Genomic DNA, 27,466 nt, shown 5'->3' with positions numbered 1-27,466 from the left:
CTACGTGCGGGCGCTCTCTCTCTCTCTCTCGATTCTTTCCATGTATAATGTATTCGTAAAGCGCGAGTAGTAGACACGAGCTTGGCAAGAACGGACGTAAGAACTGTAAGAAGGAAGTAATGGCATCGCGTGATAACGGGAGGGGATACGGATGCGGGATGAGTATTGCGGAGTATCGCAGAGTCGGATGTCGGATGGCTACTGGATCGCCCGGCGCCCGGCCCGGGACGGCCGGGACGCCCGAATCGCGGCGACACGGCGAAGACGCCGAGGACTGCCGGGCTGCCGGGTAGGCAGCGGGTAGGGTAGGGTAGGGTAGGGTACTGGGTAGACACTGTAGGCAGCGGAGAGGGCGCTGGGCGCTGGGCCCCGTGCCCGGTGTTACGGCCCTGGCTTAGACCCATTCACAGAATGAACGAACCGCTTGCGTTTCGTTCGTGTAGTCACTCAGTAGTGTCATGGAGGTAACATGGCCGAGGAGACGCGCCTAGTCCGCGTTGAAGAGAGGCTAAGGATCAAAATCGGTAGGAAAATGGGTGGTGTGCGGCGGTGCCGCGAGTGATTGACGTGAGCGTGATGCGTGACGGGCGTTTATCGCCACGGTGCGACCTCCGGCTCCGGGACATGATCGCGGTTGCAGTGTCGGTCGTGGGCCGTTTTTCTCGCGCCGCTCCGCTCCGCGCCGCGCGTTCGGGATGTCACCTAATTCAACTCCTACGGCCGTATCCGTTGTATCTTCTGTCGTTTCTTCGAGCGAAAGCTTGAAAACGGCTGACGAATGTCCACACGAATGTGCTTTTGCGTACGGCAACGACGGTAATGTGTGAATCGATCGAGGACGACATCCGATTTTCACGCGAAATTCGCTAGCGATGGGCGATCGCTGGCGTACATTCCCGACTCCCACGCGTCGTTGTCCTCCTACGCGCGCGCGCGCGCGCACGCACGCACGCACGCACGCACGCACGCACGCACGCACGCACGCATGCATTGATACGTGCGTGCATGCATCCATGCATCAGACGCGCGTGTACGTGTATGCGTGTATGCCGCATGATCTGTACCGTCTGTACGGTAAGAAAATTGTGCGATCACGGACACGGACAGAAAATGTACCGAAAATGTCTTCAGTCGAATGTAAAATCTTGTCTTGATCCTGCATTCACGTGAAATACGTGAAATGATGTGCGTTCTTCGTTATTCCAACTATTCGAATCGTGTCTGACACGTACGGAGAAGCAGTGTACTTTTCCTAATAGGCTCGTGAACGTCTTCCCGTTTTTTCTAAATTTCCGAAATTGCCATCTTCCAACTGCATTCGACAACCCGCTTCATAATAAATAACGAGCGAATCGACGTTAATATGACGCGAATTGACACTTGACACTTGACACCTTGACACGAATCTTTGACACAACGGCGACAATGGCGACAATGGCCTTTTAGATTATTTTAGAACAAAGTCAGGATTTGGTCGTAAAATTTCGTTTCATCAGTCTCTCGTCATGCTTGCGATATTACGGGGGTGAAATAGTTAAGTATTAAAAGTGCAGCGTGCTGCGTAGCGCGATTCGAATTATTGGAAATCAATGACTCGATAATTATATTCGAGTTACTTTACGTATCTTTACCTGTGTAGCATTCATTTTTCTATTGTGTGTGCAACGTGGGTGATAATCTGATATAATGTAATTGTAAACAATGTAAACATATATATTATATATTTCTATAAATTTACCAGTACTTTTCTTGTGCGCGAAATCGTTGCACCAAAAGTGATAGACACTTTCTCAAGAGAATCTGTAATGACGCTTATCGTTAGACACGGTTGTAAGACTAAGACGTGTCTAATGATATAGTATAGTCATAGTCCATTTAAATGTAAATATATATAATAAATCTTTCCTTCGCCTAATCATTTCTCGAGAAGAAATAGCGGTTTAAATGTAATTCGAACGTAATTAGTAAGTAACTCGGAATTATTTTTCACCTAAGAAATATCTGTTATTAACTGTGCGCCTACCGACACTTTTCCTACAGGAGAAGCAAAGAACCTTCAAAGTCGAAGTCATGGGTCGCCAGGTACACGAGACGTTTACTGCACCTTGTCGCTGGATCAAGAAGAAATATTCAGGACGACAACTATGGAAAGAACCCTCAAGTAAGTCTGTCAAATCAAATCTGCAAAATTTGTTTCACCTCGTGATATAATCCATATATTTAAATCATTTACAAGGAAATATATTTTGTGACCTTTATATAGTCCGTTTTTTGGGGAGGAGTTTCAATTTGAAGTGCCCAGAAAATTTCGTTACCTTGGCATTTATGTATATGATAGAGATAGACATTTAAAGCAGGATAAAATTTTGGGAAAGGTAGCGATAAAGAGAGAAGATTTAGCTACATATCATAATAAAGAGCATTGGTTTCCTCTGAAACCAGTCGACGCTGACTCTGAAGTCCAAGGCAAGGCTCATTTGGAACTTGCTTTGCAATCTCAAGTCGGACACCCTCAGCCTAAACTTACAGTAAGGTGAGAGACAACGGTACAGTGACACACAACAGTCGTCGTATCGCATATTACGTCGCGACGACTGTCCGACGACTGTCTCGTACATAAAACTAGAATATACAACATATATATACGTATATATATATATATGTATGTGTGTGTGTATATGCACACACACGTCCTCCAGTAATATGTGTTTTTGGCTTTATGCATTACAGAATAATAGAATGTAGTGAATTAACCATTAAAAATGGTAGCTGTGATCCCTTTGCAATTGTTACAGTCATGTATAGTAATGGTAAAAAAATAACTAAGCGCACAAAGGTTAAAAAGAAAACAGCATCTCCATATTTTAACGAGACATTTGTATTTGAGGTAAGAATAGCCCGTAATATCATCTCGGCTTATTCTCTTTATACGTTATGCATATGTACACATATATGCGAACGCGCGCGCGCGCGCAGAGTATACACGTGCACAGATGCAGTGTACATGCGAACAGTGCGGTAAGTGTGGTTTCTTTTACATCGTAGCCAGAGTTAACCGAGACCAGAGACAAAGATGTCTCCCATTATTCTATTGAAGGAGCTCAAGTTGGAGAAGTAGTTGTTGGTTTGTGGCACGCATCTCCTGGCATGGGGGAACAATCGGTGTTTCTTGGCGAAGTGCGAGTTACGTTAAAAGGAACACAAAAAGAAGAAACTAGTACAACAACCGCATGGTATACGCTTGTCTTATTGCTTGTCGTATGGTCATGGATTCTCGCACGGTAGTCCGAATAACGTACATTATTTTATTTCGCACAGGTATTTTTTACAACCTAGAGCAGCAAAACATCGTCCGAGTAAAATTTCAAGTAATTCAACACCACCTGGTACGTTACCAGGTTTGGGATCTTTACGTTTGAAGATTCATTACGTAGCCGATCATGTCTTCCCATCTGAAATGTACGATAAACTTAAAAGTCTATTGTTACAAAGCGTCAATGTTCAGCCGATAACGTCGTCGGCTGTTTACATATTGGGTGAAATTGTAGCTAGTAAAATGGAAGCTGCGCAACCATTAGTTCGAGTATTGGTGCATCATGGACAGCTGGTATCTGTGATGCGAGCACTTGCTAGTCATGAGATTTCTAAATTGACGTAAGCCAACTAATTGTGTTATTTTACAATAATTTAGATGTCGTATCAACTAGAGTCTCGTTAGTCTTATTATTCACTTACATTATTTATATATTGCATATTGTAATTATAAAAAGGCAATTTTTTTATTTAAGTGACCCAACGACCATCTTTCGGGGTAATACATTAGTGAGCAAGATGATGGACGAAGGCATGAGATTAGCGGGTCTTCATTATTTGCATAGTACTCTTAGACCCGCAATGGAACAAGTCTTTCTTGAAAAAAAGCCATGTGAAATAGATCCAACTCGGGTAAAGGATGGCAATACAACAGAGACGAATTTGACGAATTTGAAGGTATTAAATTACAAGTGCTTGTAACTCTAACGTTCTTTTCAAGACAACGAGAGGTATACTCTAATAGCCATCTTTTTTCATAGGAATATGTTGAAAGAGTATTTGTAGCTATAACAACGTCAGGAGTAAGATGTCCGCCTTTAATGTGTGAAATGTTCTGGTGTTTGAGAGAACTCGCTGCAACTCACTTTCCAAAAAACAAGGAAGTGAGATATTCGGTGATAAGTGGATTTATCTTTTTACGATTTTTCGCTCCTGCAATATTGGGTCCAAGATTATTTGATATCACTACCGAACAAATTGTAAGTAACCGAAGAAACGATATGTATTATATATGAAGAATGTCTTATATACTTTTATATAGCAGTTCTCCGTTGAATTTACCTGTAACGTATGCTATTTTGTAGGATTCACAGACCAATAGGACATTAACATTAATATCTAAGACGATTCAAAGTCTTGGAAATTTGGTGTCTTGTAGAGGAGGCGCAGGCAGTGTATGCAAAGAAGAATACATGGAATGTGTGTACAGGTAAGGTTTTAATAAATATTTGTTCAAGAAAAGTATCAGAAACTTTAAAGATTAAGTATTAAACGCAACAAATAATTTTTTTTTCTTTATTATATATACAATTCGATATTGTAGAGAGTTTTACACGGAAAGACATATACAAGCAGTCAAGCAATTTCTAGAGATAATATCGACTAGCAGTAATAGTAGCGGTATCACAAAACAGCGTCCAACGGTATTGCAAGAACAACCAGTGGTACTCAAAGAAGGGTACATTCATTTATTTTTATATATATATATATATACACATATATTTATATACATATATATATCTCCCTCCCTCCCTCCCACCCTCTCTTCTTCTTCTTCTTCTTTTCTCTCTTTCTCTATCTCATGTCTTTTGCATCAAAATTTCACATGTGCGCGCTCATATACGCACATGTACATACACGAACAGAAAGAAGAGGGAGAAGAGAGAGAAAGATGTAAAAAAATATAATATAACAAATATAATAAATGCTCCTTAAGTAGAGATTTTGTGTTAACTTGAAAATATAGTATTCAGATTACACAAATAAATGCTTAAAAACTTTGTATATTTCTAATAGAATATACTTTCTCTTTATGCATACTACCAATTGTAACAAGAGGTTGGTATCATCATGTAACATTTATATTTGTCTATTGATAAATTAATCTTTCTACAAGAGTATTTTTTAAATGCAATTTTTTAATTGTAATATATTTTTTTAATAGAGTAATGATTAAACGAGCACAAGGCAGAAAACGATTTGGGCGCAAGAATTTTAAGCAGAGATATTTTAGACTTACCACGCATGATTTGACGTATTCTAAAACCAAAGGTGAATACCCTTTTATGATTATATCTCTTGTATAGATTATATCTCTTTCTCTTAAGGAACACAGTATACAAGAACAGTAAATACAAATTTTTATATAGAATACTTTATATAATATACAGGTAAAGAACCTTTATGTAAGATACCATTAGAAGAAATTTTAGCAGTGGAAAGACTTCACGAAGATTCTTTCAAGATGAAAAACATGTTTCAAATTATTCAACCACAAAGGGCATTGTACGTTCAAGCTGGTAATTGTGTAGAAGAAAAGGAATGGATTGACATTCTCACAAAAATATGTCAAACAAACAGTAACCGCTTGGAAAAATATCATCCAAGTGCATACATCAATGGCCATTGGCTTTGGTGAGTAATGTGGTGGATATCGAGAAACGTGTATGTATGTATTTCTATTCTAACTTTTTGCTTCTGCAACGTATGTAGCTGTCGGGCAGTTGCTGAAATTGCACCGGGATGCAGTCAAGTATCGCCAGGTATAGAGGCTGGACTGCGAATGGTCTTAGACCCGGATCGCGATTTGCAGAGAATACATTCGTTAATCTTCACAAATCTGCCACGTCTCGATACATTGATGAATGCATGTGAATGCCAGGCGGTTTATGGTGCTAGCGATATGTGTGTTATTCCGGATGGTGGATCGCCTATTGAAGATGTACCTTCGTGTTTCAAGACTTTAATCGCACTTAGAGATGCTGCATACGCGTTGCAGTGTGAACATAGAGCCTATTTTAGAAGACTGGCACGCGACACCAAATACGGCAGCAAGTATGTGATATAGCTCATTGTTTTATCGGATGTATGTTGGATTTTCGCTATTACAAAATAATATTTGCGTACTTGGCTCTTTTAGACAGGCTCCCATCGGTGATGACAACTACCTCCACTTAGCTAGTAGAGCAGGTTTCGATAATCAGTTGACAAAGCGAATGTACGAGTTGGATGGTCTAAATCAACGATCTATAGAGACGGAACATTACGACATGGGATTCTCTAGAAAAATTGTCGAGAGTCAAAGATACGACGATACATTCAGAAAGTGTCTTGATCCTGACTCCATTAATCGTAGGTATGAGAACGAAAATCATTTGTTGCGAGGATACGAAAACAATAGCGATACTATCAGAAGTATCCAAAATGATCTCAGAAAATTCGATCATAGCTTAAACAATACATTAAGATCTGATAAATCGGAAAGAAACGCTAACGAAAGTATGGAAAATCATAAAAGACTAGACAGCACCAGTCTACTAACGGCAGATAGTATTAATTTATCGGGTACATTGTCGCGAAAATTGGGTAATTATGACAACATTAGAGTGATAGGCGAATGTACATTGACAAGACGATTACAGGACGATGTCCCTGACATATCTTGTAATTCGATGAGTGAGCGTGGTAATCACTAATTTACCTATGATGTACAAATGTAAGTTGCACGTTTCTAGAAATTGAAAAAAAAAAGTCACGGAGGAATGAGAGAAAATATAGAAATTTATATTGGTCGCTTTTTTAAAGGAAAAGTACAATTCCTCTTGGCTACTTTTCTTATTGCTATATATATATATATATATATATATTTTGTACATAGGATTATATATAATTTTTCTGTTGTGTCTAATTAATGACTCTGCTGCTGTTGGAGGCAGTTTTTTTTCTGTTGCATATGTCTGCCTTTTATGACGAATTGTTTTAATTTATCTCTTGGACACCAGATAAATGAGAGAGAGAGAGAGAGAGAGAGAGAGAGAGAGAGAGAGAGAGAGAGAGAGAGAGAGAGAGAGAGAGAGAGAGTGAGTTATAACGGAATGTAATTTAACGTATCCTTTGATTTGTTACCATGCTGTGCAGAGAACGTAACATCTTGTCATCACAGAAATCTCTACTATTTATTATTTATTTATTTTCTCATCTCATTTCAATATTATTGGAGATGTATGTGCATAAATATGACATTGATTGTGTTATTGCACAACTTGTAATCTCATTCATTGAAAGGTCGAGTTCTCGTCGATATAAAACACTCAATTATAGCTATGTAATATTACGTAATAGTTATTGTTATAGATTATAGAGAAATTTTTTTACCGTAATTGAATACAATTACCGCTATCTTTGATTCATATATTATTCTATCAATTTTGAGCCCAATTCTTTCTGTATTAATTATAAATACGCACATGCTTAAGATAAGAATATAGTAATGCCTATTAATGTCACAAAAATAGAATTAATTACCTAACAATTTGACAAAAAAATCTCAGGATTTCTAAACAAACAACCGTATTTTTTGCTCTAGTGTTTGCACTTTTATAAATTCAATCGAGCCGTATGGTGGGAAAGATGTAAACAACGTCTAATCGTACAGGCGCTAAATTTATTCTTTACAAGCCTAAAGTAGCCGCAAGTAAATTCTTTTACCGCATTTATCATTGTAGACTCTCTTTTATTATAAAACAGTCTGAATTTACATTTATTCAAAAATATGTACCTCCTCCTGTTATCAATTCTTATATTTTATTAGTTATTCTAATATAGACTTTTACATAAAAACGAAAATGTTAGATCTGTTAAAATTTTAATGGAAAGAGATATGTGACAAATATAACAAAAAGATCTTGCAATCTCAAACTGTGTGTGTGTGTGTGTGTGTGTGTGTGTGTGTGTGTTTGTGTTTGTTTGTTTGTTTGTTGCTAAATGTTACTTTAATAATGTTTTGTTTTCATATATTGTTCGTGTACTTTACGATGCTATTATAATTGATTATACGTTGAATGAATATTTGATCAATTTCCTGTGATAGAATATGAAATCAACATTCGTAATAACTTTTAAGCTATCTAAGCTACAAATTTTCTATATAAGATGTATCGTTCATAATTAATTTGAAATTTTTTTACATTTCTTAGGACATATTCGGCATTTATTAAAGGGCTATCTTTAATTGCATAATTAAAAGATGATGAAAATTATATTTTAATTTTTTAAAAAAGATTAATGTGGGATAAGTATATAGAACACGTATGTAACATTTGTATCAAATTATGGTTAACCATTTTTAAGATTTTTAAATTAATTCTCTGATTTAGATCATTCTCTCGTGATGTGAAGCAATTAATTAATATAATTTATAATAAAACACATATACTTAAATCTATATAAGAAAAGATTAGTTTTTTTACAATATTTTTTTCAGAGCAATTCTGAAAAGTTGATAATATTCGGTTTCTGTTGCAATAAATTATAATTATTTAAGTAGAGTGAGAGAGAGAGAGAGGGGGGGAGAGCGAGGGAAAGAGGGAAGGAAGGAAGGAAGGAAGAAGGGGGTTTTATGTGCGCGCGCGTGCGAGCGTGTGCGTGTGTGAGTGTTCGTGTGCGTGTGTAGGGGGGAGATAATATTGTGTTCGTTTGCGAATGAACCTAAAAGCGTTTCTTTCCATATTCCGATAAAGTATAAAGATGACTTAAATATAAAAATATCCAGTTGTTTAATTGAGGCTAATTATAAAGAGATAACTTTTATTATACATATATTTATAATATACAAAGTTGTGAAAACAACTGCAATCGACAATTACATGTTTCGTGATGTGAAACTCGTATGTCAAATAGCTCTACAAGCCATACTAATATTATGACTATAATCCCTCCATTTTAGTAAAGAACAACTACAATAACACACAATAGCACACAAGAAAATTGTTAAGACAAAAAATGTATATAGTTATCGTTCAATAATTATTGTTCAAATATTATACAATTTATAAACATTAGATGTACAGTGTACAGAAATCTCTTTTCCACACGTGTAGGAAATATATCTCCATCTAACATTTTTATCCATTTTTGCTAGATGTAAGATCTAAGATAATTTTAGTAAATCTGTAGATAAATCAAATATTGTTTATAAAATAGTTGGATTATCTAAAATCTAAATATTGAGCGCGCGATTAGAATTCACTGTGCGTGAATCTAGTTTGAAAACTTAACATATCCATGCAAGGCCTATGTATATACTTGGTATATACAGACTTTTTTCCTGTTCAATGCAGAGAAAAAATATGGAGATAATATTATATAATTATTAAGTAAAACGCAATTGTTAGACGCAAATTAATGAACAATTTGACACGCGATGTTGGTTTACTGGTTGGTTGATATATATAATGTCGATTTTTCTCCTTTTCTTCGTACGTGATCATGAGAATGACATAGAGAAATACAAATATCTTCCTCAAAGTAAAGCGCTAAAGATCGAGTCGGCTCATTTAGAGTTACGTTAATGTCGCAAGTACTTGGTACTTGAAGGAAAATGTAATCTTGTTTACATAATTGGTTATTAAAGTCAATTGTTTAATTGTTACAGTTGCCACATATTTTCGTTGGAAAAATTCAATCTTGTCCTTTCTTTTGTCTTCCGATAATATTAATTCTGCATTGCATTTTTAATTTACACAAATTTAATACAACTTTCTTACGTATTAAGTAACAAGCAGATAATCAAGAAGTTTACAAGAACGCTTACATTATCGTTTGTAATTAGAAAGCACCGTTATGGAATTTTTGACGCAAAAGTTGGAGGTTGAAAACAGAATTCCATGACAAGTCGTTTTACATGCGATTCATGCCCCATTTCTACCAATGTTGATTAACTTTAATCTCGGTTTAACTTACTTTCCATCTTTTTCTAACTCTTTAGAACTAGGAAAAGACGACCAGGTAAGTTACAACCAAGATTAAAATTAACCTGCGTTGATAGAAAAATGGACATCAGAAAGTCAAATTATTTCAAAGAACCTTGGAAAACTGCATGGAAGATAATAAATTTGTCTCGTAGTATATACGCTTTCGAAAAATTTTCGAAAATTCGATGCAGGTTTACATGTGGTTACAATTCTACTTACGAACGGTATTATTTATATTAATTTTATATTAGTAATTTAGTAATATTTTTTTATATCTCTCTCGTTGTGTTCATCAAGTAACTATTGTTATCTTGTAGAAAACGTTAGCCTTAGAAATAGATTGTGCCTTAAAATATATTGAGGATTCGAGAACATTTTCTCTTGAATCTGCAGAGCATTAATATCTTCTTCTTTTTCTTCTTCTTCGTGATTGGATATGGCACCGGGCGGAAAGTTATTAGGGTCCAGAGAGCATTAATATATATGTATATGTATACATTATTTAATTAAAGTGAAGAGAGAGGGGGAGAGAGAGAGAGAGAGAGAAAATTAGTGCTCTGTAGCATACATTTTTTGTGTATTTTAATATTGTACATAAGTTTTTCTTGCAATAAACGAAATAAGTCCTCTGCATGCAAAAGTCCTATGTATAATAATATAATAATTGTCGTTTATATATAAATAGTAACAATTTCGTTTCCATTGACAAAACGTATCATCCATATTTATTTAGAGCCGTGTAATAATCTCTCGCGATTACACACAACATTCGAATTAATACATTCAAATTCTTCGGGACGATCGGAAAAGAGATATCATTGAACATCAGTAAAACACGATCGAAGGATAATACTTAAAGAATTCTTTTCGATTTGAAGATATATTTAAATATCGCGAAAAATGCAAAAACAATTTATCTTTTATAATACGTGCAACGTATATACGGCAGATGGTCATTTATAAACGATCTAAAAGATTTTTGTACGAATGAAACGATTGACACACGTAACTTATTTTACGAATTTAACTCCGCGATGAGCCTCTTCCGTAGTTTAGAAGGCCAAAAAAGGGTCGTGCGATCTTGAAAGGTAATTCTTGTTGTTAGTCGTATCGATTGTCAATCGAGAGCATCCCTGTATAGAGAAAAAACAATCTTAAAGATACATACATACAACAACGTCACAAAAGAAAGTATAGAAATGTATGTATGTATAATATGTTGTGTACATACATACGTGGTGTGACGCATCGGTATCGATTTATCGATAAATTTGGCGGTGAATGGTGGTTCATACGATACGTTCGATCAGGCCGGTTTTATATTGGTCGTAATCATAGCGTCGTAATGGCTTCTGCCCACAGGACGCGGCAAGCCTTTCCGCGTCCTGTGTGCAGAAGCCATAAGTCGTAACTCGTAAGTGTCTGAGCAGAATAGCTGACTTATAATTTCAAGACAGTGTTTTATGCTTTAAATCTTTGTTTTTAGCAACGCACAATACTGTCTTGTGTCTCAAGTCTTAAACGAGTGTACAAAGTGTCAACATTGTAAGACTTGAGACACAAGACAGTATTGTGCGTTGCTCAAAACAAAGATTTAAAGCATAAAACACTGTCTTAAAATTATAAGTCAGCTATTCTGCTCAGGCCCTAAGGCTGAGTTTCCACTGAGCGCGTCACGAGTCACGCGTCGCGTCAGCCATCGAAACCAATTAAAACATCTTTTTATTACATTATTTAATTGTGACTGGATGTTTAGATTGGTTAACGACAGACGACGCGACGCGACGCGTGACGCGCTCAGTGGAAACAGCCTAAGAAATTGACCAATCACAGTCTATTATTCTCCTCAAATTCGACTCTGTAATTGGTCAATTTCTTACGACTTACGATTTACGATGCTACGATACGATAAGGCCCGGTCTACAATCAGTCGTATGTCGCGGAGTCGGATGTCGCAACGTAGCCGATGGTCCAATGAGAGAATTTCTTTTTCGGAAACGAATTTTCCTCATTTTTTCGATTAAAAATTACAAATAAGTCAGCTATTCCGCTCAGGCCCTACTTTTCCCTGTCGCGCGATAGGTGGCAGGGTGGCACGTGGTGGCAGTGGTGGCCGGCACGCGAGAGACGCGTTAGTTATTCTAGTGACATGGAATAAATTTATATAGGATGTTTCGCGCTCGGTAAGTCGGTGGTCGGTAGCGCCTAGCGCCGAATGCGCCAATGCGCCGAGTACGCCGCGATCTACCATCCGCGTCTCGCGAAACGAATTTTTGTAGAGTGGTGGGAGTGGTGTGCGGTGATCGTTGGACGTTTGAAAATTCAAATTCTTCGGGACGATCGCGACGATACTCGACGAGAAAGCGTTCGCTCGTCGAAAAATGTCTGGCGATGTGCAGCCAAGGAAACGGAAGGAAAAACGACGTAAGAAAGGTAAATAAAATGGGCGAGAGCGAGCGAGAGCGGGCGCGAGAGCGCCGCGCGCGTGACACACCGCACTTTCGTAACTCGTAACACGACTCCCACGGTTATACGATATTTTTAGCGCGACGTGTTTGTTTCCTTTATTTTTATCCCCGTGTGAAATCCCTACTATCGACTATATCCTATATACCTATACCTACTATCGCCGGCCGTCGCTGCTCGGCGTGTGTGACGCTTAATTCTCGATCGTTAATCCTCTCGTTTCGCTCGCATCCGCGCGCCTATAAAATGCCCGATCTACAATAGCTGTAGTAAGCCTCAAGATGTAAGAAATTGACCAATTACAGGCGAATGTGAGGAGAATAATCGACTGTGATTGGTCAATTTCTTACATCTTGAGGCTTACTACAGCTTACTCCAGCTATTGTAGATCGGGCATAATAATAGCTCGACGTTTGAAAACATAATTCGATCGGAGTGTCTCGCGAATGTCTCGATCTCGATCGATCGATGTTGCGTTTAATTACGCTCTCTCCACTCTTTACGTTTCTTGCGTACGCGCAAAATTGCTCGAAATGCGCGACACCTCGTTATACGTGCAATCTCGGTTGTGATTTCACGCCCGCAAACTCGACGATCGTCGTCGTCGTCGTTATATTTACGGACATGCATTAAATTGGAACAAATCGGCGCGGCGCGTGGGCCAAGGCGGAAAGCCCCGCCGCGCCCCGCCACGTCGCGCCGCGCGATATCACAATCACGGCCGCATAATACAGTTTTATATTCTTACGAATATCTCTGTCAAGGTCCAAAAATATTCACTCCTCTCGCAGCTTGTCAGCCATTAATCGTACAAAACAATAATCAATAGTCATATCTTGTACATACGTATCATGATAGCCGCCCTACGCGCATCTCCAAAAGATTAACGTTAAGTGTGTATCCTTACCGCCGCGCGTCCCACTATAATAATTTCCGCGCGTAAATGAGATATTATTAGAATCGAATTACCTATAAAAAGAAAATCGTTTTGTGCGTGTTTGGAATCTAGGGGGCTGAGGGGCCAACTTGAAAATATTTCATGCTATGACAATTAACGGGATGACGATTAACTATTGCCTCGTTATAGTTGATGTGTGTTGCAGGAGATTAGTCTAATTATTTTGGTTTTGTCGTCATTGGTGTAGTTCTTGATGCGTATATATTAAGTCTCGGTCGACCCTAGAAAATTTGGCAAAGCCATTCAAATTACAAAATGTGGATTTTAGTATGGCTCCCGAGCCAACCTAATCTCTATCTTTAGCTTTTAAAAATAGATTAAACTGTATTATCCAGCCTAAAAGCATCTCTTCTTCAACTATATCTTTGAATTCTGTTCTACTTATTCTTATATGCGCATTATCGTGCATCTCTCTCAGATATTTCACGATACTCGTTTTACGCTTTCATTAAGAGGTCTAGGGTTAATTATATTAACCGAAACACACGTGCAATAACACACTTATTGTATCTGTGATTTTTAATATTACATTTTTAGACTTTTACTCATATATTAATAATAAACTTGATTAAACTTTGACGGTATCCAAGTAACCGAATATAAAAAGCTATATATACTCTTTATACATAAATCTTCTATTTAAATTTGGATGCTACGTACATCTAGTATCATCTATTTTTCCTAGATTTATTTCCCCCGCGATACAGGGAATATTCAACGCGGTACGGATATAATATAAAATCTCCCTCCCTCTCTCCCTCTTATTCTTCCTCTCATCCTCTTAATTCTAAACAAATTTCGAAAATATTTTCGCTTCTTATCCTCTCGTATCCCGATTTCTTCACCCGTCAAGTTCATATAGAAAAATGTTGTTAATAATTCAAACGCTCTTTAATAATTTATTACATTTAGATGACGAAGATACCGGTACCCCACCACCTACTTTGATCAGCCCAACTGATACTTGTGCCGAAAATATTACCATTCATATTTATAAAGAGAGCAGCACGGGTGGACATTGGTGTGCACGAATTATATTTTTCATTTTATTGGCTGTTCTCGCAGGATTAATTGGCATAATAATTTTTGAACATAGAGGGACTACAGATGGTAAATAAAAAAATTATTTTTCGATACACACACATACACACAGTACAATAATTATAACTCAACTAAACTTGAGAAAAGATTTGTGCTAAAAGTATATGTCTTATGATACATTTTATACTTTTTAAGTTGATACGCCGATAACATCGTCACGTTGGGCAAGTATATTTGAAGGTTGGATAGATGAATCGCCATCCAATCATGGCGATGCATCGTACGAGCCAGAAGAAAAGCTGGAAGTAAGCGAAGAAGCAAAGGAGGAAGAGGAGGAGGAGGAGGAGGAGGAAGAGGAAGAGGAAGAAGAAGAAGAAGAAGAAGAGAAAGTAAAAATGGGCTACGACAAAGAAAAATCGACAAAAGTTGAAAAAGAAGATGACAGTATAGAAGAAAATACAGAAGAAATTGGCGACGAAGAAGAAACAAAAGAGGAGGAGGAGGAAGAGGAGGAAGAGGAGGAGGAGGAGGAGGAGGAGGAAGAAGAAGAGGGGTATGAGGAAGAAGAGGGGGATGAGGAAGAGATAGAGGAAGAACGACAAGAAGAAGAGAAAGAGGAGAGAGAACAAGCAGAAGACAAAGAGAAAGCAGAAAAGGATAACATAAAAATTGAAAAGACAGTAGATGGTACGTGGAATTGTGCGATATGTTATAAAACTATTTTAAACATGTTTCGTTTTGTCTATTAAAATGATATATTTTCAGAGGATCAAAATAAAAGGGAACAAAAGGAAGATGAAGATCGTGCTGAAGAAATTGACGAAGGAAATGATAGTGACGATAATGTACAACGAGAACTCTATGCTACTGGCATATTGGAAGAAGTTGACGAAACAAATGAGAACGAAGATTTAGACAGGGCAAATAGTATGATGGATCACCCTGATATGGAGCTTGATGAATTTAGCACAGAGACAGTTGACGACTCTGCAGAAGAGAAGAATAATCATGCTTCTGAGGAATTCCCAAGCATACCTGGCGTTAATGAGATTGACGATAATAGTGCTGAACCTCTAGAAGAGGTACATATACATCTCGTTATCTCTATTATTTTTACATATCATTCCATTTGTAACTGTTTCTTTGATTATCTTTCGACATTGATTATTTTATTTATATTAATGATATTTTTTGTCATTAATGCCTTTTTATCAGATAGAAGGTGAAGAGGTTGAAGAAGAGAATTTAAATGATGCGGATAGTGAATCCGAAGAAGAAGAAGAAGTTGAAGAAGAACCTACCAGTGGTAAGGAATCATAATCTATAACAAAATACACATTAGCGATACTTTTGAATAATTACATAAATATAGATATAGATATATTATATAGACGCGTGCTCCTCCATGCTCTTATTTCATTTAATTTTAAATAATATATAATCCAAGAATATATAATATAGGCACCGGTACTATATAAAATATATATGAATAAAATATTAAAATATATATTTGCTTTGTATTAATCACGGTATTTTTTTATAATAAAAAGGGTAGCAATCAGAAATAACATATGGTGGTTGCAGTGGCTGTGAAGTTCGGGGTTGGTGTTGCACTTGTTGTCGCTGCACATTTTGTTCTCGTTAGACGATGGAATAACGGTAAATTTTTCATTACACACTATTTTATGTCAGCACATTTCTTATAGTTATAACTATAGGATATATTTAAAAAAAAGAGTTTATTTATATCAGATGTGAATTATAAGTTGGAATAATTGTAACATTATCATAATTAAAAAGATTAAATTGAAATTTTACAGGTAAGTATAAGTTTTTTTTATGAGGACTAATTTATTATAATTAAATTAAGGCATATTTGAAGGCGCTTGAAGAACAAATTTAGAATTAATAAACGACTATATTATATAACAACGACGTATTTATAACATGCAATATCGATCAATTTTTTAGTTGATATTGGTACTTTTCGTTCTCCGCATGACATAACCGACATACCTGATTTATCAAGACGTGATACAATAATTTCACCTCCTCACCTTAAGCAAGTAATTAAGTCTATTGAGAACGTTGAAAGTAAAACACTTCTACAAGTACAAGTGAAAAATTATGAAGATTTAAGATCCAAATATAATAAGTTGCAAGAAGAAAATATTTCTTTAACTGACTTAACGAAATTAACTCCACAAGATGAAGCAGCACAAGTAACAGAAAGATGGTCAGTTCAAAGCACAACTAAAGAAGAAGGTGCGGTGTTAATATTATATTGTTTTTCCCCATGTGTGTTTTCTTGAATCTCTTGTTGAAAAATTATACAACGGATTGATTTATTTGCATTTTTTATTATAGAAATCAATATTAGACATGGCCAATCTAAGATATCATCTGAGGAAGAAGAAGAAGAAGAGGAAGAAGATTATGAATTAGAAACATCAGAAGGCGAACATATTTCTGGGATAGAAGAGTACGATGGAGAACAGATAAGGATGAAAGATGATGATGAACAAGAAGCTGGAGAAGAAGAAGAAGTTGACGATGATGACGAGGAGGAGGAGGAAATCGAAAATGTCGACGATTTAGAATTATTAGCTAAACTTGACGCAAAATATGGAAAATTACCTACCCCGCAAGATAGCGAAGTTGAAGAGGAAGAGGAGGAGGAGGAGGAGGAAGAGGAGGAAGAGGAGGAGGAGGAGGAGGAGGAGGAGGAGGAAGAAGAAGAGGAAGAGAAACATAAGATGCCAAAAGAGAAACGTAAATAATAAATTATTAATCTTAATATCCTTTTTTTATCTCAATGATCAACAGTATGATTTTTTTATATTTAACAGAACTTTATATGTATTATGATTCTATAAAGTATTTTACTGTCATCGTCATTAGATTAAACATTACTAGTTATAAATAATTGAAATTGAAAATGTGAGAATTAATTAAAATGAGTATAGAGGATCTTTGTTTTAATCACAGAGTAATCCTTCTTAAAGGCCATTCTACGATAGCGTAAACGTAGTCGTAAGTGATTTTAGGCGTAATTGTTAAGTAGTAGTACTCTACCATTTGTAAAGCATGTTGTGGAAGATGGTTAAACTTCATCTTTCACGACTACGAAGATGTAAAACGTAAGAGCCAATCAAAATGCTGTTATTCATGTGACGCAACGCCGCTATCATTCTTTTTGTCGAAATAGAAATAGTTTATATTTCTATGAAAACATTTTGTACAACACTTACGACTACTACTACTCCTACGATCCTACACCTACGTTTATCGTAGAATAGCCTCAATTCATAAAAATAATTTTGAATATACAGAAAATTAATTTAAAAAATTTTTTTAATACATATAATAAAAATACAGATTTAAATACAGCACCATTTTTTGCGAAATGGTTACAGAAATTATTACTTTCCATATTCCATAAACAGGTATTAAAGATTTAAAGGACTCACATGTGGAACCTCAAGCGAGAAGATCCACTCGACACACATGGATGGAGACTAAACAAGCGGATAGTAAACAACCTAAAAGTGGAGAAAAAGCTTATGATTTTAGTAAGAATACTTCAAATGTAGATGACGTAATAACATACGAAGAAAATAATTCTACGGAATCCCAGGTTGGCAAAGAGTTTTACAATTAGTACACACACACACACACGCGCACGCACGCACACACACACACACACACACACACACACACACACACACACACATTATGTATGTACGTAGGGTGTTTCAGAATTACACGGCACTATTTTAGTAAAATATTTTCTAGGTCAAAATGAACAAAAAAGTTTATATAAACTTTGGTCCCAAACTTATTTATTAATAAGATGTTAACCTTCCTATACCCGCGTCAAATAGTGTAACACATATACCCGCGCATGGTGTGTGAGACCGAAAGTGCTAGGGCCATTTTAGTACGTTATTTAGTAAAATATCATCATAAAATCAAGTTTACTATCAGATGGAAATGTGTAAAAACATATCAAACAAAGGTTTATAGAAAATATTTACTTTTATTGGCGACTAACAGTCTTTCATTACAGCCTTTGGAAAATTACAATATTCTTAAGAGCTACAAAAACTTGAACGAAAATATACTTCTTATTATATCAAACTAAAAGAAACTCTGAAATTTCAAAGACCAATATATAAAATTAAAAAAAAGAAACAATCTAAATCGCCTCAGATGCCTCTTCATGGCAATCGGAGCATATCATAATTGTATGCGCGAACGCTCGCGTTGCACTGATTTGAAGTTAACCACGAACCATGCAGCTACCAAGGAGCCCAAAGCGCCAGCGTTTTCCATTTAAAAAAAAACAAGGCAAACATATATCGTCGGTCTGACAGACCAATGCGCGGGTATAGGAAGGTTAAAGAGTAAAGATTACGTTTAACAGTAAAACTTTTAAGTGTTTTCGAAGTGGCCGCCGTTTTGTTGAATTCTTCTTGCGTGCCCCAATAAGTCTACAATAAACTAAAGACTTTATCCAACCCTATAGAAAATATAGTCTAATGGTGTCAGACTATTTTTTACGGGGTTGGATGAAGTCTTTAGTTTATCGTAAACTTATTGGCACGCAAGAAGAATTATAAGAAATCAATGGAAGCTACTGCAACTATCAGGAATAATCCTGATGCCAGAGAAACATGGATACATCGTGCTGAATGCTGCATTCAACAAAACAGCGGCTATGTCGAAAATATACTTAAAAGTTTTACCGTTAAACATATATAATCTTTATATTCTTTAATATCTTACTGATAAATAAGTTTGGGACATTGGTTTATATATACCCGTTTTTTGTTCATTTTGACCTAGAAAATATTTCCCTAAAATAGTGTAATTCTGAGAAACACCCCGTGTATATATATATATATATACACACAAAAATGATTTTTATCAAAGATATTAGACTATTACGAGGATGAGTGTGAATCGCGAGGTTCCATGTTCCACTTGGAAATAAAAGGAATTAATCATCATCTCACAAGGATCGATGTAGTATACGTCCAAGTCAAGTTGACTGTAGAAGTAAAGAATAGATATTCTTTATAAAATATATCACAAAACTTTAAAAGACAAATATAAAGTAAAGTATAACGAGATATATATATAACACAGGACGCCTAGTTATTAATTAATATATTCCTATCTTATAAAAAGGTTAAAAGACAGATGTGTCAAATGATGTTTTTTTTTTAATATATAAAATGATTTATTCGAAATGTTCACAATGCAAGAAAACAATAATATTTTTGATACATGTAAGATTATTTTATTCCTTTCTGAAATATTCTCAGCATTTAAGATAAAGAAGTCATATTCTTGGCGTAAACTTAAAGAAGACCATTTTCTATCTTCATGTTTTATAATTAATATATACACTTTCTCTTCGTCTTCACTGTGTGTGTGTATTTAAAAGATGATAAATCATCACATGCGATGCGCGTTAGTTTCGATAATCGATAAAATACCCTATACGTTATGTCATGCTTTCTTCAGAACTGCATGTAACGCGCGCGGTTTTAACTGTGTCTTGCCACTCGGCACAAAATATACTATTACAGTGTAAATTGTAATAATTTTATATTGAAATAATGAAGTAGTGAGAGAAATTTAACTTGGATTTTTTTGGAAATAGAAGCGAATTAGTTGTATCGAGCAGAATCAGTCGTCGAAATGTTAATCTTGACATTTTTGGTGTCATATCAATGCATATCTACAAACTGTGACGCATCGTAAGACAATAAATGTGAGATCTAAAAAATAATGTCTAAAAAAATAGCGTCCTGCGGAAAAGGTAATTCGTGCAACGGGGCGTATCGTGATTCAATATTTATGTTTATGTCTGTGTTTACGCGGAGAAGGAGATGGCGGACTACAAGCTCTATGTTTAGAGGAAGTACGTGGAGGCGGCGGGGGCGACAAAGAGGGTGATCTGCGCCTTTTTCTGTCACAACGCTCATTAGTGGGCGATCTGCGTGATGATCCTCTGCCTGAAGAAAAGGAAGGCGATGGCGTACGTCGAATACGAGGAGGGGACGGGGTAACTGGTACGCGTTTTTTATACGGAGATCTTGATCTGCGCTTGCAGCGCGGCGATCTACTGCGTGATCTAAAAATATATTACGAGTACAAATAAATAACGCGACGCGCAATTACTTGACAAATAATATCGACGTAAAAATTTAATAGTATGCTTTTGTTAAATTACATGCAGGCTATACAGAATTACCAATTAAAAATCAATTAAAAAGTTTGCGTCATAGGGTATCTCTAGAATCTCTAGATTAAATAATATTTCAATTTGTATCGTTAGTAAGTGTTAGACACCAGATATGATACGGATAGAGAAACAAACGTATATACAAATCTGAGACAGTCTTTACCTATATCTTGTAATTTTTGCCGACGGACTTGACGACCGTCTTCGATCTCTGTAAGTATGACTAGGAGATTCCGGTGTCGTACTTCGACTTCGTTTCTTCTCCCTTCGTTTCTCATCATCTCGTTCTTCGCTTTTTATATCCTTCATTTCTCTCTCGCTCTATAGAAATTTTTATTTTATATACGCGTGTATGTGTGATATAATTATACCGGAATGAGTAAAAAAGTTATGTTTCTCTTACCTTTCTTATAAGTTTCTTCCTATAATGTTCTACTTGTGCCTGTATCGTCATACCAGACTTCAACGTTCTTCTACCGCTTTCTAATTCATCTTGATACTGCATGATTTTTACCTCAATCTCACGTAATCTGTTTCGCCTTTCTTCATTGTAATCTCTACCACTGTTAAAGTAATTTTTACAAACAGATTTTAACGTACATATAAAATACTACGGAAAGACAGCATTAACAATTGTCACACAAAAATTGTACCTAGAATCCATACTAGTATCTTGAGAATTGGAATCTTCATTTTGACCTAATTCTTCCCATTTGCTGGTGGTCATTGCTTGCGCTTCGACCTGACGATTGAAAATTGTATGTAAACATGATACGAGCGAGAAAATATCAATTGCTTAATTTACTGAGATGGAAATATTTCGAAACCTGATCAGGATCGACGGTTTCCCATCGTGACGGAACGAATCCAGCTGGCATTGCCGATTTCTTTTCGTCATCCTTATTTCGCGCGTTTGCGCTATCGTCATCATCCATTGGAACGCCATCGATATCTTCATCCACTACGGCAAATATACACTGTGACGTTGCAGTTTCGCTGCATATATATATATATATATATATATATATATATATACACGTGTAAATAAAGGATTGTTATTTATTTATATATTATTATATAACTATATCGATATGTTTATTTCAGGAACGCATATGTACTGGGCACTCCGTCAATATCGTCGTAATTTGAAGTTGTTTGAGGTGTGAGACCATGTTTCATGGCACCTTTCAACAAGGCTGCACCATCAAGCGGTACTCCATCCAAATCTTCAGCACCATCGCCATCAACATCGGACAATGGTGCACCATCGATATCTTCATCATTCTCAGGTTCAGGTTCGTCCATCTCAAAAGGAAATTAGAATTATATCATAAGGTTTAATCTATAAAATATTATTACTGTAAATTGAGAATTTACCAAAACAAGTCCTAGGAAAGTATTCTGTAACTTGACCAGAAAATCTCTTGGATACACTGCCCAATCTTCCCATGCTCTGAACATTCGCATAACACGGACTTTGAATCCTTCTGCTTTTAATCTACTGTCAAACTGCTTGTACGCTTGGTGAACTTCGTTAAAAATATCCAAAAGGCGCGTCTCAAATCTGTAAAATAAATTAATATGAAATTAATATTATATATGCGCGCGTGCATATAATATTAAACACACACACACACACACACACACACACACACACACACACACACACACACACACACACACACACACACACACACACACACACACACACACACAAACACACACACGCGCGCGCGCGCACATATACATATATATATCACTTACGCCTTCCTATAAATAGTGGCATTAGTCACTTTGACTCCGCAGTTATGTAATATGTCAGATATCAAATACAATCTTGCAATTTTTTTATTCACAGGAGTTTGCAGTATTGATAATGACTCTGAAATACAATCACAAATCTCCTCTGCTGCTTCCGCATGCTCTATACAAAACACCATTGCTTCTGCAACTTTTATTCTTTCAGGAGATATGTTTCGCAATAAATCTTCTAAACGATCTCGCTGACTATGAAGAAATGGAACATTTTTCAAAAAATTAATATAATATAATATTATATATATATATATATATATATATATCATATAGTGTGAGGTAAAACTTAATGAGCAATTTAGTTCAATTACAGTTTTGATGTATCTTATCTCGATGAATAATTTCATACTATTCTTTGCTGTTACCTATTTGAGAGACTACCTCTCCTGGGTTCTTGCCTTTCTTCCATTTCTATTAATTCGTCCGGCATGCCTTGTGTCCAAGGATTAATCGGTGGTGGTCTCCATACACTTCCACCTTTAAACATTCTAAAATCTTCCGTGTGCCATTCTTTCTGCACATCCCCTTGTAGAATGGAATATAGTTTCCAGCGGTAATAAGTATGCGCGGGAGAATAATTTTCAAATAGAAATCTAAAATTAAAAATGTTCCTGTTAGTTCAGTTACAGACAAAAGTACGCGTGTCATACATAATAAGATATATACCTGAACATTGGATTATTCAATTCTCTGTTCATAATCATCGCTTCAAACATTGGTCCTTCTCGAATTACAAATTCCACCATTCTATGTATTAACATGACTAAATTCCTATAACGCACGACTCGATTAAGTATGCATTTGTATTTTGTGTCAATCCCTATTGACACAAAATATTTCATTCTCAACAGAAGCATAAATATTCTTCACAGTTATATACTTACAGATTTGTCATTATGATATTAAAATCAACAAATACCTTTCTGTTGGTATAACCACTTTGACAACAGCATTCTGCAAAACCTTATAGTCCAGATCATAGTGCAACAACGATAGATGACAGGACGTCCCAATCCAAATGCCAAAAGGTACAAATGTGTGGTCACCAATAATTGTTACCACAACGCAATTCGTAAACATAATTAGAATTGTTATTTTACATGATTAACAAAGATAATTCATAGTATAATATTCTACACTATAAATTAAAGATAAAAATACTCGTTTTTACTTTATCAACAATGTCTTTAATTAAACATATAAAAAGTTCGCATCTGTCGTAAAAAACTTACCAATTTCAATTTTAAAGAAAATATTACCGTTTTCAAGTTCTTTTATGTGTGTGTGTGTGTGTGTGTGTGTGTGTGTGTGTGTGTGTGTGTGTGTGTGTGTGTGTGCGCGCGCGCGCGCGCGCGTGCGTGTGGACGCACACGAGTGTGAATAAAGGAACGGGATTAAATATCTAATTCAAGCTATTAACGTTGAATGGTTCATAAAGGAATATTTTTACCTTTTCAAAGTTTTCCTTTTCCTGCGGGTCCGCGCTCTGGAGGTTGCGGATACGTGGTATCTGAGATTATGTTTCAAAAATGGGTTATACCATTCCAACGTTGAATTAACAAAAGAGTTTATGACAATTTAAATGTTAATTATTTTGAAATATTATTTTATCAACCACATGGAAAAAGTAAACCATGTATTATTATGTTCCTTACGCGATAATCTTATTTCGTGTTTTATTTTATCATTATAAAATCAGTTTATTAAATATATATGTAATAATAATATACTGTCATACTAATAAGATTAATTTAACCTAAAAATGCTGAATCGATAATTAAACGAAAAATATAAATAGTTTACCAAGTTTTATTCAATAAGATACGTGTATCGAATGTTGGTGAAATCTTAAATGCTAGCTATTTCTAACAAAAGATGCCTTTTTGTACTCCTACCATAATGATCACAACACATGTGAAAAGTGTGCAAATGATTAATAAATATTCAGACTGTGATTATTCGCGAGGGTAATATTAAGTAAGAAGAACGTCGATATTGTTTAGATATATAGTTGAGCAGTTTATTAATTGCGCTCTTCAAATGGTTCATTTCGTGTACCTTGTGTCTGTCGCGTCGGTGTGGCTGAGCATTAAACGGAAGACCAGATGGAGGTGGTGGCTGTGTGATCTCCATCAAAGCAGGTGGAATATAGATAGGGTAAGGTGGAATCGGTACACTTTTCCCCCAGCCTAATTTCATCTCGTACTGCATTATATCACGACCTACCTCGCCATATTACAGGTAACACGTTTTTAATATTTTTATCGTATATATCGATTGTAAATTATATTATAGTCACAAATATACAATAAATATATTAAAAATAATTTACAGATAAATAAGTGAGCAAAACACATAAAAGAATGAGAAGAGATTGTATAAATTTTTTCAAAATACTCTCGTTATATTCTCACCATTAAGATTTTTCAATGCACGCTCCCCGTCCTTACGACTCATGAATGCAACGAAACCACAATTTCTTTGTCTGGCTTTCTCTTCGTCGCTACGCGGCCACATAATTTTTATACTAGCCAAAGGACCATATTTGCCGAATATCTCCATTAATTGCTGTTCCGTGATCTGTAAGGACAAAAGAAGAAGGTTGGTAGAGTATTATCGATTGTGCATTGCGATACATCGGTTTCGAGCAAAACGGCAATAACATTACATACAAACTGATACTATATAGTGCGATAAAATAATATTTTACCTTTGGATTTAAATTTCCCAAGTACAAGTTTGTGGTATTTGGATCACCATTGTCAAATGAACCATCTGTAAAATAAAAAAACCCTTCAACATATGCTGTAATTACGAGACAGATAAAGGTGGTAAGAGGAAAAAAAGATGTAGGAAGGATAAAAGGTTACCCTCGTATATCAGGGCTAAGAGACGGGGATCATCAATGAAGTTATGCAGATTAGCCTTTCGCGGATCCGGAAATGAGGATCTACTACCTACTAAAGTTATAAGCATGCTACAGATTTAAATACTATAGCGATAAAGATATATCGCCATATTTTTTTACAAAGCCAATTTTATACAATAATTAGATGAACTGTGTACATCAAGTTTAAAAGTAATTTGATGGATGTATCGTATGATATATGCTAATGTGTACGCGTGCGTGGATGCATGCACCAGCATGTGCGTGCGTGCGTGCGTGTGTGTGTAAACACGCGCATGCGCGTCTACCCGTATACATACCTTCTACACATTTTAGAGCGGCTAACATGGGATCTTCAGATTGCGCAGATATTACAGTTTTCACCACACCCTTATACTTGTGTCTCTCTTCACGTTCCTCTTGAATCATCTTCAACTCCTCTTTGAATAATTCGAGGTTGCTCTTCTTCTTCTCACCTTCCTTCTTCTTTTTGCCAAGCCTATCCAGTTTTCGTTCGTTTGTTCCAAGTAATCTTGCATATTCTTGAGCTTGTTCAGCTGACGATCTGTTGTCGACTAGTTCCGAGATTTTTGACTGTGGCTTATAAAGCTTTCCTTTTTCTCTCGTGTCCTCCTCTATGTGAAAAGAATAAAATTAATAATTTATATAAAAAGTATAATTTAAACGTCCATAAATTCTATACTTACGTCTTTTTCCTGCGTCATACGTTCCTGCCTTGACCCAAACCTTACTAGTCGTTTTACTGGGTGTCTCTTGAAAGGTCGCTACAAATTCTTCGAACGCCTGCACGTAACGTAATTAAAATATAAATAAAAAATTATGTAGAAACAATAACCGGTAAATAAAGAGGAGGCTGGTTATTTACTTGAGCTGCAGCTTGCTCCTGCTCCTTCTTTCGTTGTTCTTCCAATTCCTTTTTACTCAGCGGTCGTTTACCCATCGTACCGATGGAAAAGGCCTTGAGCTTTTGTTCCGCGATTTGCTGTAAATAGAAGGAAATTACAAGTTCAGAATAGAATACACAAGTACAAGTACGCGTGTTAAACGCGCGTTACGGTCCCAACGTATAAAGCGCGTACCTTCATCATAGCCTTATCCGCCATTTGTAAGGAAATGGTCTAACCTAGGAAAAAGAAGGGTAAAAACCGAAAGAGAAGGAGGAAATTACATAAATTATCGGCACGAGTTTGATCGGCACTATACAAATAAATTCACAAAGACAAATGTTACATACGAATGAAACGTTATAAATATCCGTCATAAAATTGCGACTCCATTCAACGAAATGTGTGTATATATAGTGTTGAACAATAGACACTAATAAAATTCAAGATCATTGAGAAATTAATTGGATGGAATATAGCACATATATCGGCGATTCAACTCTTGCGATAGCGATCAATTTGTAAGGAAAAAAAACGTAAAATTCTGTCACGATATCTCGGACAATCGGACAATCGGTGTGCACTCTTAAACTCTTTACATACACGAAAAAATAATAAATCAGTAACGTCTCTCTGTGTGTCTCTCTTTTACAGGGGTCTCAAAGCGACACCTAGCGATTGCTAACGATCGCTACGACATATGGCTGTCGGTTGAGTAAAATACCATGTTTTGATTGGTCGTGACGGATGACGCGCGCGCGTGACGCGCTCAGTGGAAACTCAGCCATAGGTTCCTGCACACGGGACGCGGAAACGCTCAAAGGTACGTATGTACAGGCAATGGCCGCGTTCAGCAGACACAACTGTTGAGTTCGTCTTATCAATACTCTGCGTTGATTGGTTGGTTCTAAAAGTAAGAGCCAATCACGTTCGACTGCTACTCAGCGGTTTGGTCTACTGAACGCGCCCAATAATAATAAGGAATAACACAGGCAACAGATTTTCAACCTATCGGAAGCCATGTAGCAGTGCAACAATAGAAAACAGACCTTAAGGCCCAGTTCAACAGTGGCC

General features: G+C 36.3%; 3 protein-coding genes and 1 long non-coding RNA gene across 14 annotated transcripts; 2 read left to right on the top strand and 2 right to left on the bottom strand.

Annotated features, from left to right (window-relative positions):
• The first annotated feature begins 326 nt into the window (after window positions 1-326).
• On the top strand, window positions 327-10,438 carry Rasgap1 (Ras GTPase activating protein 1). 5 transcript variants are annotated; one of them, XM_071705822.1, is made up of 15 exons: window positions 327-524; window positions 2,041-2,161; window positions 2,264-2,533; window positions 2,731-2,887; window positions 3,046-3,233; window positions 3,319-3,654; window positions 3,789-3,990; window positions 4,074-4,292; window positions 4,398-4,522; window positions 4,637-4,771; window positions 5,110-5,151; window positions 5,258-5,364; window positions 5,484-5,727; window positions 5,806-6,147; window positions 6,233-10,438. In XM_071705822.1, exons 1-15 carry the CDS (start codon window positions 470-472, stop codon window positions 6,786-6,788), a joined length of 3,099 nt encoding a protein of 1,032 aa, XP_071561923.1. In that variant the 5' UTR covers window positions 327-469; the 3' UTR covers window positions 6,789-10,438. The 5 variants fall into 5 exon arrangements, with proteins under 5 accessions (XP_071561923.1, XP_071561924.1, XP_071561922.1 ...); XM_071705821.1 differs by lacking the exon at window positions 327-524 and adding an exon at window positions 536-816; XM_071705819.1 differs by lacking the exon at window positions 327-524 and adding an exon at window positions 979-1,074.
• A 175-nt stretch (window positions 10,439-10,613) lies between these two features.
• LOC139772291 (uncharacterized) lies at window positions 10,614-12,125 on the bottom strand. The gene is made up of 2 exons (XR_011718101.1): window positions 11,296-12,125; window positions 10,614-11,197 (listed from the first exon to the last, which is right to left on the bottom strand). It is a non-coding gene; the product is annotated as an uncharacterized lncRNA (long non-coding RNA).
• A 160-nt stretch (window positions 12,126-12,285) lies between these two features.
• LOC139772280 (uncharacterized) lies at window positions 12,286-19,679 on the top strand. 3 transcript variants are annotated; one of them, XM_071705834.1, is made up of 9 exons: window positions 12,286-12,497; window positions 14,401-14,598; window positions 14,725-15,216; window positions 15,295-15,611; window positions 15,745-15,835; window positions 16,114-16,188; window positions 16,501-16,794; window positions 16,897-17,301; window positions 17,976-19,679. In XM_071705834.1, the coding sequence occupies exons 1-9, from the start codon at window positions 12,446-12,448 to the stop codon at window positions 18,188-18,190; spliced, it is 2,139 nt and encodes a 712-aa protein (XP_071561935.1). In that variant the 5' UTR covers window positions 12,286-12,445; the 3' UTR covers window positions 18,191-19,679. The 3 variants fall into 3 exon arrangements, with proteins under 3 accessions (XP_071561935.1, XP_071561937.1, XP_071561938.1); XM_071705836.1 differs by having other exon boundaries at window positions 12,289-12,497; window positions 16,738-16,794; XM_071705837.1 differs by lacking the exon at window positions 16,501-16,794 and having other exon boundaries at window positions 12,290-12,497.
• A 70-nt stretch (window positions 19,680-19,749) lies between these two features.
• Window positions 19,750-27,032, bottom strand: LOC139772278 (U2 snRNP-associated SURP motif-containing protein). Of its 5 annotated transcripts, none has more exons than XM_071705829.1 (20): window positions 26,743-27,032; window positions 26,588-26,626; window positions 26,374-26,490; window positions 26,195-26,291; window positions 25,808-26,122; window positions 25,311-25,375; window positions 25,015-25,180; window positions 24,659-24,822; window positions 24,051-24,110; window positions 23,520-23,563; window positions 23,267-23,371; window positions 22,966-23,193; window positions 22,550-22,792; window positions 22,163-22,349; window positions 21,970-22,090; window positions 21,613-21,746; window positions 21,439-21,527; window positions 21,189-21,348; window positions 20,949-21,106; window positions 19,750-20,674 (listed from the first exon to the last, which is right to left on the bottom strand). In XM_071705829.1, exons 1-20 carry the CDS (start codon window positions 26,767-26,769, stop codon window positions 20,389-20,391), a joined length of 2,805 nt encoding a protein of 934 aa, XP_071561930.1. In that variant the 5' UTR covers window positions 26,770-27,032; the 3' UTR covers window positions 19,750-20,388. The 5 variants fall into 5 exon arrangements, with proteins under 5 accessions (XP_071561930.1, XP_071561927.1, XP_071561928.1 ...); XM_071705826.1 differs by having other exon boundaries at window positions 21,904-22,090; window positions 23,520-23,554; XM_071705827.1 differs by having other exon boundaries at window positions 21,904-22,090; window positions 26,588-26,631; window positions 26,743-27,031.
• Between the last annotated feature and the right edge of the window lie 434 nt (window positions 27,033-27,466).

The sequence above is a fragment of the Temnothorax nylanderi genome, unplaced genomic scaffold (genome assembly GCF_030848795.1).
Source record: "Temnothorax nylanderi isolate EJ_2023f unplaced genomic scaffold, tnyl_v1.0 TNYL_tig0048_pilon, whole genome shotgun sequence".
In the NCBI taxonomy this organism is placed as follows: Eukaryota; Metazoa; Arthropoda; class Insecta; order Hymenoptera; family Formicidae; genus Temnothorax; species Temnothorax nylanderi.
The sequence above is the reverse complement of the archived record's forward strand: the minus strand, read 5'-3'. Positions and strand labels throughout refer to the sequence as shown.